This window comes from Dendropsophus ebraccatus, chromosome 2 (genome assembly GCF_027789765.1).
Source record: "Dendropsophus ebraccatus isolate aDenEbr1 chromosome 2, aDenEbr1.pat, whole genome shotgun sequence".
In the NCBI taxonomy this organism is placed as follows: domain Eukaryota; kingdom Metazoa; phylum Chordata; class Amphibia; order Anura; family Hylidae; genus Dendropsophus; species Dendropsophus ebraccatus.
Window position 1 is genome coordinate 56,424,120 of NC_091455.1, and position 18,828 is coordinate 56,442,947.

Here is an 18,828-nt window from a genome sequence, read left to right on the forward strand (position 1 = left end):
ACCCAAAGTGATTAGTAAATTTTGACAATAATGGTTTAACACTGCATGTGCTGAGTGGCATCACATAATGTGAGTCTGATTTGTACACCAATGCATGGGGTATCAGTAAATAAGTAGGGCTATGTCTGTGATCATTGACTTGTTAAGGTTGTGATTAGAGGTGTAAATATTGGGCATGCTCGGGTTTTCCTGAACCTGAGCATGCATTTGATTACAGTGGCTTCAGAAGTTGGATGCAGCCCTAAGGCTGCCTGGAAAACATGTATACAACCACAGGCCATAGGCTGTATCCATATTTTCCAGGACTCCAAGCTTCTTGATTTTATCATAGATGACTACAGAATGCTTCACTATCAGTCCATTGTGATTGAACCATTCTAGATTATATTCACTATGACATATTATACATTATACAATTATACAGTACGGTTCAAATAATGACATTATTACACCCCGACCCCTAAACTTAAATGCACCGATAGTACGAAGACAGAAACAATGCAGATTTCAAATCACATTTATTAACAAATATTAGCAATTATTTACCAAACTGAAAAAAACACCAGAGTTTTAATTAGAAGTGATATGTTAAAACGACATTTACTAAGAAAAGAAATGCTGTATAATATAACCTACCCAATAATAAGAGTAATGTATACAACTGGAGATGAGTGAACTTATAGGACAAATTGACAAATCGGTATCTCAAGCAGTGGATGGGCATTCATTATGTTCAGAAGAAGCAGTAGTTTTGATTTGTAAGTGTTTGAAAAGCACTTGGAAAATAGAATAGTTTTTTCTAGACACAACAATTAATCAACCTCCTCTGCTTGATATTCATATCTGGCAATTTATAATATGGGGGATATTTATTATAATCAGTGTACTCGTACGCCAGTTTTAAATTAGGCCCCGCCCCTACTCACCCTGGCGGACTTACTAGGAGGCGCACGTCTCTGAAGTAAATCCGAAAGGATCTATGCAGGTATAGATTTCTGCCATGATTTATTCTGCCATGGTTTGGTAGGCATGAATCATGGTAAATCAGGCAGGGGATGAGGCCACGCCTCCTCCCCGCCTTGGCGTGATCCCTGCCTATTTATTAGGTCAGTGAGGGTTAAGGGTGGCATCTGCCACAGAGATGGTAAGAATCTATGCTTTCTCAGAGGCATACACCAGGGGCATAACCTTCTTAAATATCCCCCTATAAGTTCATTAAGCTCTATTTACAATACAAAGGGAGCAAACATAGTTTAATTTAACTCTATGTTAGTCCCACTAGGCTTAGGGCCCTATCTGTGAATCCGGCAGCTATCAATCCGTGTAATAAAGACAAAGATCAACCAAGGAGTCAGCAATCGCATGCCCGTTGGCTGATCACTGTCTTTTTAAACAAGTTCAAAAATCATCGTCCACCAGCCACACAACACGTGTAATGGCTGATGTGCCCCTAACTGATGAAAGGGTATAGATAGTAATAATAAAGATGTATGCTTACCTCTCCACCCTCCTCCCAGTATTCTCCTGACTTGTTACTGCATTCCCCACTGACTGCAGCCACCACTGACATTTCTGGACCCATCTCTGCAGTGACAGCATGCTAATCCAATCACTGGCCAAGAAGGGACAGCGCAGCAGCTAGTGATTGGCTGAGCAGGATGCCACTGCAGAGACCAGTTCTGAAGTGTCAGCAGTTGCAGAAGTCAGTGGTGGACACAGAAACAAACCAGAAGGACACCATGGTAGCATGGAGAGGTAAGTAGACATCTTTTTTATTTTCTAAATATGTAAAAATATCCCTTTAACAATGTCATGCGGCCCTTACCACATGACAATCGAGCCATCTAATAGGCTCTGTAAGTAAGTGCCGGTTTAATGCTGCCCTTACAGTTCAGCATTAGTCTGTGATAAAATAGCTAATACAATGGCTCAATTTACTATTGGAAAATAAAAGAGTTCTGGATTTGCATAAAACAATTTGCATAAAACAATGGCTTACATGCTGTGCATTATATTTATTACATGTTTTATGCACTCCTGGTACAGTTTAAGCTAATAGTAGGCCTAAATTTAGACTAAACATCCTAAAGATGTACAGTATCAGATTTATCGATGTGATTCTTTGGCTGTCTAGTCTAAGTTTACACTTATTAGACAGTTTACTAAATCTGTTCCAGTTTTCCTCTACTGTAACAAGGATCTTGTATGGCACTGCTTTCTAGCTTCTAATCTGTACCATATTATTAGTATTTCTTCAAGAATGAAATCTGTCATATTATGCTTCTTAACATATTAAAAGGGTTTCCCATGAAGAAAACAGTTGTAGGACTTCCTGTGTTTAGAATCTTTGAAAAATAAAAAAAAAATCAGAACACAGGAAGTGCCGTGTTTTCCATGATAACTAAAAAAAATGAAGGCAAATATGCTTTATATCACATCTACTCCTGATTTAGATTTTGCAAGTCATAATGACAGGTACACTTTAAGAGACAGCCTGGTAATAAAGCCCGGTAAAATACATTTACCAGGTTTGCGATGTCTGGGCTGAATGGGTAAATCAGAAGGGAGGCTTAGAACGGACATGATCCCTCTCTATGCATAATCATTTTTTTTTTATTTAACATGTCAGTAATCTATAAGCTTTCTTTTTAACATTTTTAGATCCTTCACAAATATGCATGCTTTGTATGGCCAAGTATGCATGTTACTTTTAATACATAGCAGGGATAAGCAGTTACCAGACACTTCTGGCAGCAGCTGTTCTCCTGGGCAAACAAACAAGACATTTTTCACCACAGCAGACAATACGTAATCTAATACACATTAGGTTATTTGCCATTTCCACTAAAATTGACTGGTTGAGTCAAAGTAATATCTGGTAGGTGAACTACAGGAACATGGTCACCTTTGTTAAGCAGAAGGTGAATTGGTTCCTCTAATACAGGAATGTGAAACCTTTGGCCCTCTAGCTGTTGTAAAACTATAATACCCATCATGCCTGTACAGCCAACGTTTTAGCTCTAGCTTTGGCTGTGCAGGCATGATGGGAATTGTAGTTTTGCAACAGATGGAGAGCCAAAGGTTTCCCATCCCTGCTCTAAATTAATACAACACCAGGGTTATAATGCAAACCCATCAATAGTGCAGACGTTTCTTGGTATAAGAGCCTGTGTATATTCAGTAGGTGGTCGGTTTAACACTGAAAGGCTGATACAATATAAAAGGTGGCTTGTAATTGAAATCAATGTTTATTTTGTGTTTTACTAAATATTAAGCTGCATTAGAAATAAAAACATATATGTATAATACAAGCACCTCTATTCAACCATTGTTGAATTTTATTCAAGTTAATAAAAAAAATACCTACGCAACCATTTCCTATTGCTCGATTTTGTTTTTAATCAATGTTGACACAACATGGTAAATTGTTTGGAAAATATGGCCTATGTGTCTACAGCTCCTGTGCAGACCTATCTGTCTCCTTGGTTACAGACTACAAAAAAACCCTGTGTAGTCTGATTCTCCCTTCCAACTGTTCTTTTAACAAACAGGAAGTTGTTTCATAAGAAGTAAGGAAAATGAGTGGAACACCAGGGATAGTTTAATAGCTTTAAAGGTGACAGGGAGAGATTTTTGACAAGTGACTTGGGCTGCAGGGAAAGTAGTAAATAAGTATACTTACCCATTATCACTATCCCCAGTTGCTGCAATATTATGAGTGCCCAATTCTTGCTTTATCCTGGTTTGTGTGAGGTTTTGTGCAGACTGGGATTGCCCGCTTAGCCAATTACTGGGCTGGGCAGGACAACTAGGAAGAAAAGTACCTAAGTTGGGACTGGAAGCTTGGTAAAATGGGAGCAGTGAGCGATCGGGTCAGATAAGCATACTTTTGTACTACTTTTACTGCATCCTAAGCAACATGGATCTATATCAGAGCTGTAGACACACAATTTCAGAGTTTTAATCAAGACTATTTGAATTCTTGCTTAATTATTTATTTTAGATACATTGGAGCAATATAGAAATGTTGAATAGGTGTTTATAGCTTTTAAATCATATACACAAATAGCACCAGTGAATATACCCAGCAAAGTAAATTATCATATAAAAAATACAATTGTAAACACCATTCATAAAACACTGACATAAAAATTGAGATAACAAAAAGCATATGACATTTGTATTTATTATGGCTTTTCTTATACTGGTCATTGTTTTGCAGAAATGCTCAAAAATGTAATAGATGAAAATAAACAAAAAAATGCATACTTTACATATGTCATAGAACCAAGCTGGTTGTTATCTCTTACTTCCCCAATGGGGCCTGCAATATAAATTTTATAGTAACCTATCTCTATGTTTTTAAAGAAAACTGGAGTACTGAGACAAAACCCACACAAGCAAAGTGAGAACATATAGGACCTCAGCACTGCAAGGCAACAATACTAACCAGAGAGACACCATGCACTGACCATCTAAATGATCGTCATATTCTTCTATTGATTTTACATGTCCAAACAACAGGACTAGAAAAGTAAAATTCAGCTACTGTAGATGAACCCACGTTTCTAAGTGTTTACTAAGGAGTAAATCAAAACCATAGATATCGGAGAATGTACTAAGTGTCAAGTTACTTTTGGATGTTTTATGTGTGATGATAGAGGACATTGTTATTCTCATCATTTCTAGCGCATGTAAGATCTTGGAGCACATTGCTGGTGTTAATATCTTTGAATAGGTTAGTTATTCTGGCAATTGTATTTGCTAGATTTGGATATAGTTCTGATACGCAGTCACTTCTGTTCTGTAAATTGATGAAGGTTTTTAACTTTTTGACACCTTCATTGAGAATGTCAAATGAAATGTTCTCAGTATCTCTGTAGTTACTGACTAGACCTTTCATCTTGTGTTGTATATTGTTGTTCTCATCTACAATTGTACAGTTGTTGGACAAGGCAGTGTCAAATGAGTATGTGGACATAGACTGTAGATACAGAAGATTCTCTATATCATTTGGTCGACAGTAGGCAAAACCTCTATCTCCTTCATTTACAGGAAGAATGACTGCAGTCAGGATTGGGCAGTGCTGACCACAGATGACTTGAAGCTTATCCAGTGAGTCCTGTTCTCTTACTCGGTTTCGACTGGCACTATCAAGAGATTGATCCCTTCTAGCCTGGGCAGCATCACAAAGTGGTAACGGATGGACTTTGTTATCAGACACATGGAAATCTACACTGGCAAATGATGGTAAACTTGCACTCATTCCACCACATTTCTCGATAGACTCTAGTGAGGTACAGTCATGTATTTTACCTTTACCTAAAGCACCAGATGACTTGGGCCTGACTTTGGACCTTGTACTTATCGTATCGGTAAAGGGTTCTGAATCACTGCCATGGGGCATGTTAAAATAATTGCAGGTATAATGTTCAGGTTTAACTATATCTTCAAGTTCCGAGGAAGAAATTTCAGCTAATGGTTGATTCATTTTGCAAGCTGAATGCATATAAGGAACCTCATCGCTAGTATTGTCAAGTAAAGTGTCACCAGATGTTGTATCGAGATTTGCATACATCCCGGTTGCTTCAGGGGGTGACTTCCTTAGCAAATGGTTCTCCTTCAGCAGCCATCGTCCTTTATCTATGAGTACCCCATTGTTTGTACTTAATGTCCCCGTATGGCCACCCACATTCTTGTGTAGTTTATTACTCTGGGAGGACCCTGGCTTTTTGCAGATCTCATCATGATCACCAGCAGCATTCATTGACGGTAGTGAGGTACTCTTTAAACTACCCGGGCTACCCACAGTTATGTTTTTATGACTTGGGCTAGATATTGACCGAGATAAGTTTTCTTCAGATAAGGATTGCGGGTCTTGACTGCTAAAGGTGAGATATTCACTATTTTCATTATTTGTACATTTTTTGCATTTTGACTTGTTACTAGATGATTGACTTTTAGAAGGCTGAATTTTAGATTCTGCTTTGCCGTAAAGTCTTTCAATTGCTCGCTTAACATGTCCCGTTTTGAAAGGTTTCTCTTGTATCTGCTCCTCCCCGCTCTCCGTCATAATTTCACTAGACGCTCTTAAGGCATCACTGCAACTCTCCTCACTGTCTTGTCTGTAGTCTGACCAGTCAGAAGAAATTGGACTTTGCAAACACTTTTGTTGTTCACAGTACTGAGAAGAATATCTCCTTTGCTCCATTTCTTGCACCATCATTTTAACTCTTGAAGTTTTGTGGGGAGAAACCGGATTTGTTCCTCCAGTGTGGTCAGTATTGGCCATCAATGAAGGTGAATGTCCTGGCGTTAGATTTAGTGGATGTTCCTCCAACGTCTCTCTGTCAATTGGTATTTGTTCTACTCTCTCTAATAACTCAGTAGCAGTATTTTGCAATGATTGCTGATATTCTGAAAGGCCCCCGTCTTCAAATTTTTTATCATTTTCATTTAGATTGAATTCACCAGACAACTCTCTATATGGCTGTGTTGCAAAAAACCTGAAGTCATCTATATCGTCAACTAAAAACTCACTTTTCGATACATCAGATGTTTCCGATGTTTTCTTTATACTTGGTATATTATGGCTACTTTCAGTAATACATTCAGAAGACTCCTCTCTGCTGTTTTTAATCATTGGCAAATCATGGATTGGTGATGGTTCTCTTTTCACGGTCGCGTTAGATCTTAGTACTGACTCTTGCAAATTTATAACAATATCCCTCAAGTCATCTGCCTTTTCTACTATGGCTATGTTTTTCAAGGACTGAAGCAAGGTGAATATAGCAGAACTATTAGTAGGCTCATTGTGCACATTTTCTACAATATAGGACATGCTCTGCTTTAAATGTAACACTATCAACCAGGCTAGTAGCACCTGAGCAGATGAAGACTCCTTTCTAGAAGGAGAATTTGGAAGACTAAAGGACTTCTCTAATCGTCTACATTTAGACACTGAAATGTTTTGGGGAGGCATTTTAAATTGATCTACTAACATGTCCTCCATGAACCCACCTTTTAGAAAGTTGGAGTTTTTATTTTCCACGTGAACTGCAGCATCAATACTTGGCTTCTTTGGGGGCATATTTTTAAGTTCATGGCCTGTCATCTCCATCACACCCTTCTCATTTTTACTACGTTCATGTAAGGAATTGCATCCGAATTCATTAAACTGTTCGGCAAATAATTCGGCCAAGTGTTTGCTCTTTTCCATAAATGATGAGACCACATCTTCGTCAAATGGTTGGACTTGATGGATAGGGATCTCCTTTTCTCCACTAGAACCTATAGATCCAACTTGATCTCCTTCAATTCCAGATTTATTCTGGCAACCATTAGCATTTCCACATACTTCACTTCTGACCAAATGACATATTTCTACATATGGCTGAGTACATGGGCCATTGTTAGGGTTCATGACAGAATTTGTTCCATCTTCCTCTAACCTTGTAGAAAAAATTGGTTGAAGAACGGGGAAAGCAACATTTGGAAATATATTCTTTAACCAGTTTTGAACATAACTTTCAAGTGCATTTTGGAGGGCAGGGGAGTTGTTGTTTTCTGAATCTAAGCCATCTGAACCATTTGTGGCTTTACTTTCACTTTCTGTCCTACTTTTTTTCTTCTTTGGACTTTTTTGCTTCTTTGATGTTTTCTGTGACCTTTTAGATTTTGAATTCTTTTTAGGTATTTGTTCTTCCGGGGCAGGTTTTCTCTCTATAAGAGGACATTGTGTTTGGTCATTGTCATATGATACAGTTTCGTTTGAAGTAATAGTGCTGCCATAGCTTGCTGAGTCTTTTGGGGAAATACATTGCTTAATAACATTGAATTTCTTGTCTTCTCTATCCTCAATGGTTTGTTTATCATCATTAATAAGTTCATCATTTGTTTTCAAAGATCTTGGTCTCACTTTTGCCATTTGCTTATTACCCTTTAATTTCCTTGTTGTACCTAATCCAGTTTCATTTGGCAGTGGATGAGTCTGAGGAGGAAATATTTCTTCAAACATAATATTTTTTGCTGTAGCGTTTTCTTCTCTTTCACATGTTCCGTATTTTACCTGTGAAGAATCCATACAACGTTTATCATCCATTGGAACGTTGGCCTGTACACGTTTTGTTGGGTTGTTAAGATTTTTCTTCTTCTTCTTCTTTGACCCCAAAGACGATGTAGTAGAATAGTTATCATTGCTAATACCTGTGTCATTTTCAGAACCCTTTTCTGCTTTCTCCCTAGAAATGGTAGATGTATTGTTTATTGTGCTAGGAACATTCGCTGAAAGCCGTTTAGTGGGAACATCCGTCATTTGTATAATTTCTTTTTCTTGTGTTATCCTATCCAAGCGTTTTCCATGACTTAATTCCACATTTTTGTGCTTTATTTCCTCTTGTAATGTAGATTCCTCAGAGACAGTAATAGACGCACTCATAGACCTCTTGATTTCTTTAAATTTAAATTGGTCTTGATGGAACTTCTTCTTTCCTGCCGAATGTGGTCTATCTACCTTAGATGAACCCGTGAAGGACATGTAATTACTGCTTTCACATTTCCTCACTCCTTTTTCATATACTGTATTCTTTTGTAACAGCTCCATATGAGTGGTCTCTAGCACCCCAAAATTTTCTTCATGTGCTGGAGCTATTTTATTTTGGTCTAGGCGAGTTTCACTCGATTTGGAATCAGCATTGCCAGTTATTTCCTGTTCCTTTTTACTAGACTGATCCTCTGCTTCATTTCTGTGTTGAGTTGTATCATTTTCCATTTCATTAAAGGAGAACATTTGTTTCCTGGTCTCTTGGAGGGTCACCTCTGAGGCTCGTCTGACTGATAATCTTCTCTCTTGGCCTTTTCTAATGCCAGGTGTTGGAGGCCTGTAAAATGTAGACTTCTCCGTTCTTGTAGAAGATGGTTGATATTTGTTACTATTAACATCATTATCTTGTATTTGTGGGCTGACTTTTTCAACATGACTGTGCTGTTTAATCGCTATTGTGTTTTTGTCTTCACTGGATTTACAATTTATGATGCTTGGTATTATAGGAGGGTCTACATTATCTATGGTTAGAACTTCTGGGTTTACAGAAGAACAATATAACCTTTTTTGGTAGTGAGATAGTTCTTCTCGGCTAACCGTAGTCGACCAGTTAATGGTTTCATCCTCTCTTATTTTAAAGCGAACTTTCATCTCTACAGTCATAGTACCATCTGAATTAAAGTGGACAGTTTTTTCAATGTTGTCTCCAGGAGAAATGACTGGAAGTTCTTCTCCAGATTGTGGCCACTGTTGCGTCAGATGTATTTCATTGTCAGGTACTTGGGAAAAATCTACACTGTTGTTATCTGTAGTGCATACATTGCCTGATTCATGAATGTGTTCGTTTGGATTTGTAAAAAGAGATTCATTAGCTTTTGCTTCTAATATTGAAAAATTATTCAAGTGAGAAATGATGAACAGAAGAACAAAGTGTCGGATAGATATTTCCAGTTGTAGACAGTGTGCAGAGGCAGGCAGGAAAGAAAGGGAAAGAGAGAAAATAGAGAATTAGAATTTGTGAAAAAAAAAGTATATTTAAAAAATGCAAAGTATTAAGTAAGAAGTCAGGGTAGAAAAGCTTCATAGTTATAGACACCAAAGAGTCTGGTGGGGGAATTATGCTGAATACAGCAGGATGAAGTGTAACAGAAAAATCAAAGGGGTTGTCTGGGGAGGACTCTGTTAAGCTGTATGCCCAGGGAGGGGATGAATGAAAAAAATATAATGTACTTACCTCCCTGGCTCCCACGCTTCTTCATGTAGTGGGCCACTTTGGTCCCAGATTTGCAGCCACTTCTGGGTTTGGGGACGTGATATAACAGGCCCACTCAGAGCATTAGCGGCTGCAGCACTGCTGTCCCACCTAATTCACTGATTGGCTGAGAGGTTGCTTTACATCACGTCCCCAAATCAGGAAATGGCTGCACAGTGGGGATGGAAAGGTACAATACTCTCTGCAGCCAGAAAGGTAAGTACATGTTAGATTTTTCATTCACAACCCCCCCCCCCCCCCCTATGAAGCACAGTGGGGGCATTTGTTAGTAAGTACATGACCTTAGTATTAAATTCTACTGGTATCCACAGTACGTGTCATCGGCTGATCGTTTATTTAGGTACAAACCTAAAATCATCGGGCACCTCCTGGTCCCGCGCAGCAGCAGCTTCGGTGCGGCCTGTCTTAGCTGACAGAATGCTCAGCCAATCACTGGCCAGGACTGCCGCGGCCAGTAATTGACTGAGCGGTCTGTAAGCTCAGACAGGCCGCACCGAAGCTGCTGCCATGCGCGGGACCGGGAGGAAGAATGAGCGCAGGAGAAGACCTGCAACATTCTTAGGTAAAGTATGGTCTTTAAACAAGAGCAGCAAGGACATCAGTAACGCTGTCTCTGCAGCCCTCGCTAGCGGAGATCGGTGCTCATTTACATTATTGATCAGGCCCCATCGGCCCGTGGAATAGGACCCTAAGTTGGCATTGCTTTCCCTGCTGATAATGCAGGAAGAGGCCACACATCCTTCCTGCCTTGCACACACATCCACACATCCTTCCTGCCTTGCCACAGACCCCACCCCGCCTGGCCATGCCTAAGATGAAGCTAAAATCTGCACCTTTTCTTGTATGCCACATTGACAAATGGGCCCCAGTAAGGTTACTAGCATTGCAATGAGAAAATACAGATATTGTGGTATTATGGCAGGTATTGCCAGAGGGCTGTGATATCATGATGAGTTGTCTCAGGAAACAACTCAACTTCTCTTCAATGGCAAAGTCAGCTAAACTACACCTATAGGTCATATACAATATTGTTTTCTGACAGTTTCTTGGTCCACTTCCAATCACTGTCCTGCTAACAAGGACATAGTCGGCTACATATAATTGCCAAGGTGCTAGTTCATCTGATCTGTCCATATTAGTTAAGTGTGTGATGTCAAACAGTCAATGAGAATTAATAGTGAGTGGTTAGAAAGGTCATATGATTTATTCTACTCACGGCTTTTCATTTCTGGCTTTGATCTTGATTTAGGAAATACACGATGAGAGATCCCAGGTAATTTAGCAGGTAGATATTCTCTCTCAGACTCATAGTTTGCTTGCTTAAAAGGTTCTCTGCCGGCTGCCACAATCTTTCCGGAGCTCAGCAGGAGAGCGTGAGTGCTAAGAATCTAAAGAGTCAAATCCAAGGAACAGTCTTGTTAGTAAAGTAGGCCGCAGTCTAGAATCATTAGACATCTTATGAAACGAGATAAATAAAGAAAATCTGTCACATTGAATAATTTCCAGACAACATGTTATAGGCTGGAGGAGCTGAGCAGATTCATATATAAAATGTAGTGAGAACTTACTTAGCATTACTTGTCATTTGTGATTTACATTGATTTATGAGTCTCAGGGGTGGAGTCACTCATTTATTGACAGCTTATACTGTACATGAATGCTTATACATAGAGGGCAGGGATTGGAACTAGTATATCAGAAGTTATCCGAATTTTATATGAGTTTTTAAAGCAACTCTGCAACTTTTGCTCTGTAACATGTTACCTTCAGAAAAGAGAAAATGCAATATCTATAGTAGACTTTTATTCAAATTCAAAGTTTTTTTTTTTCGTTTTTTTTTGCCCCTATTTGTACACTCACTATCGCTAATCTTATAGTGCTATTTGTTTTATTCCAAAGCAGCTGCATCCATGTGTTTCGTTCTCATAACTAGGTCATGTGAATACCAGCCTGACCCAAAGAGAACCATGGTGTTCAATGCCTCAGAAAAAGTGATCTTTCCTGGTAAACTACAGGATTAGATAATCACCTATCAAATCTCCTGGCAGCTTACAGACCAATTTTCAACTCAGTCCTAAATTACATATATATATATATATATATATATATATATATATATATATATATATTCTGTGTCTATCTTTATTGAAGGAGAATATATAATATTTATACACCTCACAAGGTCGAAGCTTTTTTATGACTTTTTGCATGGTAAAATGGTGCTAATCGCACAGATTGTGGCAAAGATGCAATTTGGGAAAATCACAATGAAAATACAACATGTGCCTGCTGCCTTCATAAAACACTTTAATTGTGATTAAAACACATTAACTTGTGATTAAAAGGTCAAATCACCTTCTCCTCATGGTAATATTTACTTTAAAAAGCACTTTCAGGCCATCTGCAGACGCTATAAAAGACCAGCCGTTCCGTGACCCGCCGGAACAGCCGGTCTCTGCAAAGATCATCCCGGCCATGTTGTGGTGCTCTGACTGACAGAGAAAGAAGCCTTCCTGTCCTGCCAGTCTCTCTTGTGGCCAGAGGTAGCATTGTACCTCCAACCACAAGAGCCCCCCATAGCCTAGGGCTATGCTCCTACAAAGTATTTTTGCTCTGTATTTCGGTCAGTATTTTTCAACCAAAACTACAATTAAACAAAAAAAAGGGGGATTAACCCACAAACAAAATTTAGGACCAGATGTTAAAAATGTATTATTATTTCTTTCAAACAATGATAAAATACAGATACAAGGAGCTGACTCATTGACAGATCTCCAACAGGCAGGTGGAAGTAAATTACGTTACACAATAAGGCTATGTTCACACTACTTAAGAGACCGGCCGTTCCGTAACCCGTCCGGGTCACGGAACGGCCGGTTTCTGAAAAGATCATCCCGGCCGGTACTGCAGTACCGGCTGGATGACCTTTGGCGCCACAGGGAGTTCTGATGCGGGTGTGCACGGATGCGCCCGCATCAGAACTCCTCAAAGCAGTGTGCACTGACATGGATTACTGCAGCCGCTACTCACTGAATAACAGCCACTGAAAATTGACATGTCAGTTTTTTGCGGCGTCACGAGAGATCCTGCCCGGAGCGTATACTATGTGTATACGCTCCGGCCGGGTAGAAGACTAGGCAACTTATCTTTTCGTAAAAAGTATGGCCGTTGTTGCCGTATGCAACAACAGCCGTACTTTTACGAAAAGATACGTTGTGTGAACATAGCCTAAATCCTCCAAAAATAGATGGAAATTTTATATGTGAGTTAATTTACATAAAACAAACACCAGTGCACTAACGACACGGTCTAAGGGTAGTATGTACTAACTTTTGAGTGATTTCTGCTTTATATGCCCAGTGCTTGTTGTATGTAAATGAACTCACATATAAAATTTCCATCTATTTTTTGAGGATTTATTATGTAATGTAATTTACTTCCACCTGCCTGTTGGGGATCTGTGAATGTGTCAGCTCCTTGTATCTTGATTTTATCATTGTTTGAAAGAAATTTTTCTATACATTTATATATTTCAATAAAGGATAATAATACATTTTTAACATCTGGTCCTGCATTTTGTCCTTGGGTTAATCCCCCCTTTTTTGTTTCATGTATAGATAGGAATGCATAAGGACATATTGGGGGGATTTACGAAGACTGGCGTACTTGTACTTATATTAGGCCCCACCCCTTTTCCCCGGCAGGATACACTAAGAGGTGCACGCCTCTTAGTGAATCCGGCCGGCTGGGTGCCTAAATCTGCGCCCGGCTTCCAGCAGGTGTAGATTTTGATCATGATTTACACCTGCAAGCAGGCATAAATCATAACAAATGAGGCGCAGGAGGAGGCCACGCCTCCTCCCCACCTTATTACGCCCCCCGCCAGCTCTGCCAGCCTGCCCATCGGGCGAGCAGGGCGTACAGGATAAGTTTACAAGGGAGAAGAGGCGAATCTGCACCTTCTTTCTCCTACACTTCGTAAATCCCCCCCAGTGAGTCACATATAGGTGAGCCAAAACCAGGAGTTTATAGAAAACACAGAAATAGCGGCCGTTATTTGCCATTAAATGGCAGCCATCCACTCAATTTCAACAGTGTGTGAATATAGCCTTTCTGTGTTTTCTATACACTCCTGGTTTTGGTTGCAAAATACTGAGCAAAAATACTGGGTGGGAACATAGCCGGCCCTAATTTTGAGGTAAAAATACAGCCATATATGTAAAGTAATAATATTCTTGATTAAAGTCAATGGGAAATTGGATGGCAGTGCAAAATTCTGCCTTTTTTTTAAATGTGTTCATACATTTGTTTTATCTTCACTCAAAATTATGTCTGTATTTAGCATTATTTTACTGTGTTTGAACCTAGCCTAAAACAACAATATCTACAAGTAGCAAACTGTTGCATCAAGACCTGGGTTATCACAAGGTGCAGGGAATAGCTTACAACTGCAAAATCTGCAACCATAATCATAATCATGTTCACACACCCTTCTATATACACCATATGGATCCACTTTAATGGGCTACTCCAGTATTTTCTTTTTTTTTTCTTTCAAATCAACTGGTGTCATAAAGCTATACAGATTTGTAATTTACTTCTAATTAAAAATATCAAGTCTTCCAATACTTATCAGCTGCCGTATATCCTGCTGGAAGTAGTATATTTTTCCAGTCTGACACAATGTTCTCTGCTGCCAAACCTGTCCATGACAGGAACTGCCCAAAGCTGTAAAGGTTTTCAATAGAGATTTGCTACTGCTTTGGACAGTTCCTGTCAGGGACAGAGGAGGCAGTAGAGAGCACTGTGTCAGACTGGAAAGAATACATCACTTCCTGGAGGACATATGGCAGCTGATAAGTACTGAAGACTTAATTTATAAATACCGTATTTTCCGGCATATAAGACGACTTTTTAACCCCGGAAAATCGGGGGTTAATGTCGGGGGTTGACTTTTATGCCGGGTATGGCCGCCCCATACAGTGATGGGGGCTCACAAATGGCCCCATCCCCACCGTATGGGGCGACCACTGTAAAAAAAAAAACCCTTTAACTCACCTAGGGCACATTCCCGGCCTCCGCGCGCTTTCCGTACCGTTCCCGGCGCTGGCAGAGACGGAGATCGCCGAACCTCTCCCGGGCAGCCAAACGTCTCATCAGAGAGGCTTGGAGACGCTAGGCTGCCAGGAGAGCTTTGGGAGAATGAGAGAGGCTTCAGGAACTTCCGGCGCCTCTCTCATTCTCCAGAAGCTCTCCCAGCAGCCGGGCGTCTCTTAGCCTCTCTGATGAGACGCTCGGCTGCCCGGAGAGGTTCGGCGATCTCTGTCACTGGCGCAGGTAGTGTACGTCACACTGCCTGCGCCGGGAATGGTATGGGAGCCGCGGAGGGCAGGAATGGGCCCTAGGTGAGTTAAATGTTTGTTTGTTTTTTAAATCTAGCTGCAGTTAACCCCTGCCTGACCGCAGCGGGGCTGTATAAAAATACATTTTCGCCAGAGTACCCCTTCAAGAGCCAGAAAAGGAATTACTAACAAGCAGCAGCTCCTAAACTGTCAAGCCTAGACTATCTACATTGTACATAGAGGAATAGTTATTTAAATGGCTGAGTGTAATGCTATCTTTCCCTTGTACTGTCTGTAAAAAGGTCAATGACCGCTGTGCTGACTGTATCTTTCTTTGCTGTTAGGGAACTACAGTAACAGCACTCATATTAAATGGGTTCTCTTTGATGGCCTGTGCAGTTATACTCAGCATAGTACTAGCACTCTTACCCTCCGTCCGTCAGTGCTGTAGAGCTTGAAAACAGGAAACTCCATAACTTCTGAAATTTGATCCAGGAACACATCAAAGTTCTGTATCGCTTTTTTGTTGAGCACTAAATTATGTTTATACTGTTTGTCTCCATTTTTGAATATCACAAAGTTCCTTGAGCTTCCGAGCACAACAGTGTTCTCCCTTTGAAATGGTGCAACCTCATTGTTTCTTGCAAGCTGCAGAGCACGGCGTCGAGCACTGAGTGGCCTGCTGCTCTGCCACAGCAATGGCTTCTTACTCGCTCGTTCAAGGTTGATAGGCTTTATCTTTCTCTGATGGGAACAAATGTAGGATTTACCATCCTCTAGTTCTTCAAGAGTGGTTATGTGGTGGATTCCACGTGGAGTTGTTATATTCCTAACACCAAAAGGCAGAGGAACCTTCTTAGAGAGGCTGTCCAGCAAAGCATCAAAGGTCTTAAAGGATCGGTTGGAGACAACCATTTTTATCCCACTAAACCTTGGGTCTCCGCTTTTGTAGAAACATATTCTTTTGGTGAGACCAGGATCTGTCATTCGTGAATATCGTGTGGAAGTTGCCTGAATACTGTCTGTGGAATTGGCTTGAGCAACCGAGATGTTGGTTGATGTTGTTTCGCTCATTCTTCGCAGCAATCTACAATACACGCAGATGGCAGAATAACATAGCATTAATATACAGGAGTTTTAATGTCAGAGAAAATAATAAACTTCCAGTTTCAGTTGATTCGTTGTTTATAATTATATAGATTACAAAATGTTCCAAGATTTGCATGAAATTATTCTCTAAAGAAAGTTGTGAGAACAGTGTTCAATGACGGGCAAACACCTTAACGCCTTTTTGCTTTTTCGTTTTTTCCTCCTCGTGTTTAAAAGGCCATAGCACTTGAATTTTTTTCCCCTACAGACCCACATGAGCCCTTATATTTTGTGCCACTAATTGTACTTTACAATGACATGCTGAATTTTGCCATAAAGTATTTGTGTTTACGCCATTCATTTTACAGTAAAACTGACATGTTATATATGTTCCTCGAGTCAGTACAATTACAATAATATGTGATTTATATAACTTTTATTTTATAGCACTGCTTTTAAAAAATTTTAAGCTAATTAAAACTAGCTGTGTTCAAACTTGCTCTATTTCCATCCTTATAACACTTTTATTCTTTGCTCTATGGGGCTGTGTGAGAAGTAATTTTTTGTGTCAGGATCTGTTTTTTTTTCTCAGTTCCTTGCTTGGGTATATGTGACTTTTTAATCACTTTTTATTACAATGTTTCTGGATTTGATGTGACAAAAAATTAGCAATTTTGCACTTTGACGAGTTTTTGCGCTTAAGCTGTTTACCGTGCGAGATCAGGAATGACATAGTTTAATAGTTCGGGTGATTACGCATGCAGCGATATCAAATATGTTTGTTTGTTTATTTATTTATTTATTTTTATTTATAAAATGGGAAAATGGAAGTGATTCTGTATACTGTACACTGTAACTTTTAGTCCCCCTGAGGGACTTTTATTATTACTGCAGTGATCTCCTATAGAGATCACTGCAGTATACTTAATACAGTAATGATCAATTAGATCATTGCTGTATTACTCTGGTCTGCAGCAGACCAGATTCATCAATTGCCGAGTCGGGATCAGGGTCAGTGCAACGCTGAGCCCCGGCCCAGTAAGGATCGTATCACTAGACACCAGGGATAGGGGGACATCATACATTTAAATGAAGCTGTCAATTTTTTACAGCTGCATTTAAATGTTTAATTAGTGGGAGTGGAGAGCTGACCGTGCCCGCTAATAGCTGCATTCCTGGGCTACAGGTAGCACCTGGGATCGGGGCGGTTCAAATCGCCACGCGACCCCTCTCTGAACCCCCCTCCAGCATGAAGACGTACATGTACTGACTGATGCGGGAAGGGATTAAAGGAATAATTCAGCGTTAGAAAAACATAGCCACTCTTGTCTCCAGTTTGGGTGCAGGTTTTGCAACTCAGTTCCATTGAGGTGAATGGAGCTTAATTGCAAACCAAACCTGAACTGAAGAAAAAAAAAGGGTTGTGTTGATCTGGAAGAAAGTGGCCATCTTTTACTAATGCCTGATAACCCCTTTAGGCCCCTATTACACGGCCTGATGCCTTGATAATTCTATGGCTGGGCGCTTTCAGCCAAAAAAAACTGCCATGTCTATTCTTTCGGCGGAATGCAGAATTGGCCCGACCATAGAATGGTGTCTATGGCACGGGTGGATATGCGTGCCGTAGTGAACAGGTATGAGCTACGGAATCCGCCGGAACTTATCCGCACAGATTCCGTAGTCTAAACCTACCCATAGACTGTAATGGAGCGTACAAGTCATATTTGACTGACAGCTGTGGAGAGATGCTTGCTGCCACGTACTTCTTCTTGGGATTGCAGCAGGTCTTAGGGTGGCTTCACACGCAGATTTTGTGTGGCTTTTTCCTGACCTCCAAAAAAAAAAAAAAAACGCCAGAAAAGCTGCCAAAGATTTTGTGCCATTTTTTTGGCATTTTTGAGACAGAAGGATTCTATTGAACTCTATTGGAGATGAATGTAAGTTTGCCAAAAGAAAATGCCAAACCCTCAGCACGCTGCCTTCTCCCAAAAATGCCACAGACCAGAAAAGACGCCTCCCAAAAAATGCAAAGTAAGTATGCCATTTCATTGACTTACAGCTAACATCTGGCTGTGGTGTTTTTGTTCAAATAAACCCCATGAGGGAGATTTATCAAACTGGTGTAAAGTAGAATTTTATTAGTTGCCCCTTTTATCAGATTCCACCTTTTATTCCACACAGATTTGAAAAATGAAAGGTGGAATCTGATTGGTTTCTAGGGCAACTGAGCCAATTCTACCAGTTTGATAAATCTCCACCTGTGGCTTTTTTGACCATGTCAATTATTTCCATGGCTGTATTAAACAATGACCGTTGTTCAATGCACTGTGTGAACACACACAACACATTTTGTTAATTACAAGAAAGGTTGTTTTATTTGCAAACAAAGGCCGCTCTTGTCATAAAAAATATGTTGTGTGGACATAGCCCAAGGTTGTATCCATGTTTTCTAGGCAACCTTGGGGCTTCATCCAACTTCAGCAGTCATTGCAAATCAAATGCTAATGCTTGTCTCTACAACATGTCAAAAGTTTTGTATTGTGTTAAAATACAATTACAGTGGTACCTCTCTACTCAACCAC

The 18,828-nt window shown here is 40.0% G+C and overlaps 1 protein-coding gene across 5 annotated transcripts in view; it reads right to left on the minus strand.

The window, feature by feature from the left end:
• The window catches only part of RP1 (RP1 axonemal microtubule associated), a 313,669-nt gene that overhangs the window by 268,203 nt on the left and 26,638 nt on the right, over positions 1-18,828 (minus strand). For all 5 annotated transcript variants that reach the window (XM_069957582.1, XM_069957581.1, XM_069957583.1 and 2 more), the window contains exons 2-3: positions 15,587-16,244; positions 11,032-11,203 (exon numbers count right to left, since the gene is read on the minus strand). In XM_069957582.1, coding sequence (XP_069813683.1) covers positions 11,032-11,203; positions 15,587-16,244 — 830 coding nt within the window. The remainder of the gene's footprint in view (positions 1-11,031; positions 11,204-15,586; positions 16,245-18,828) is intronic.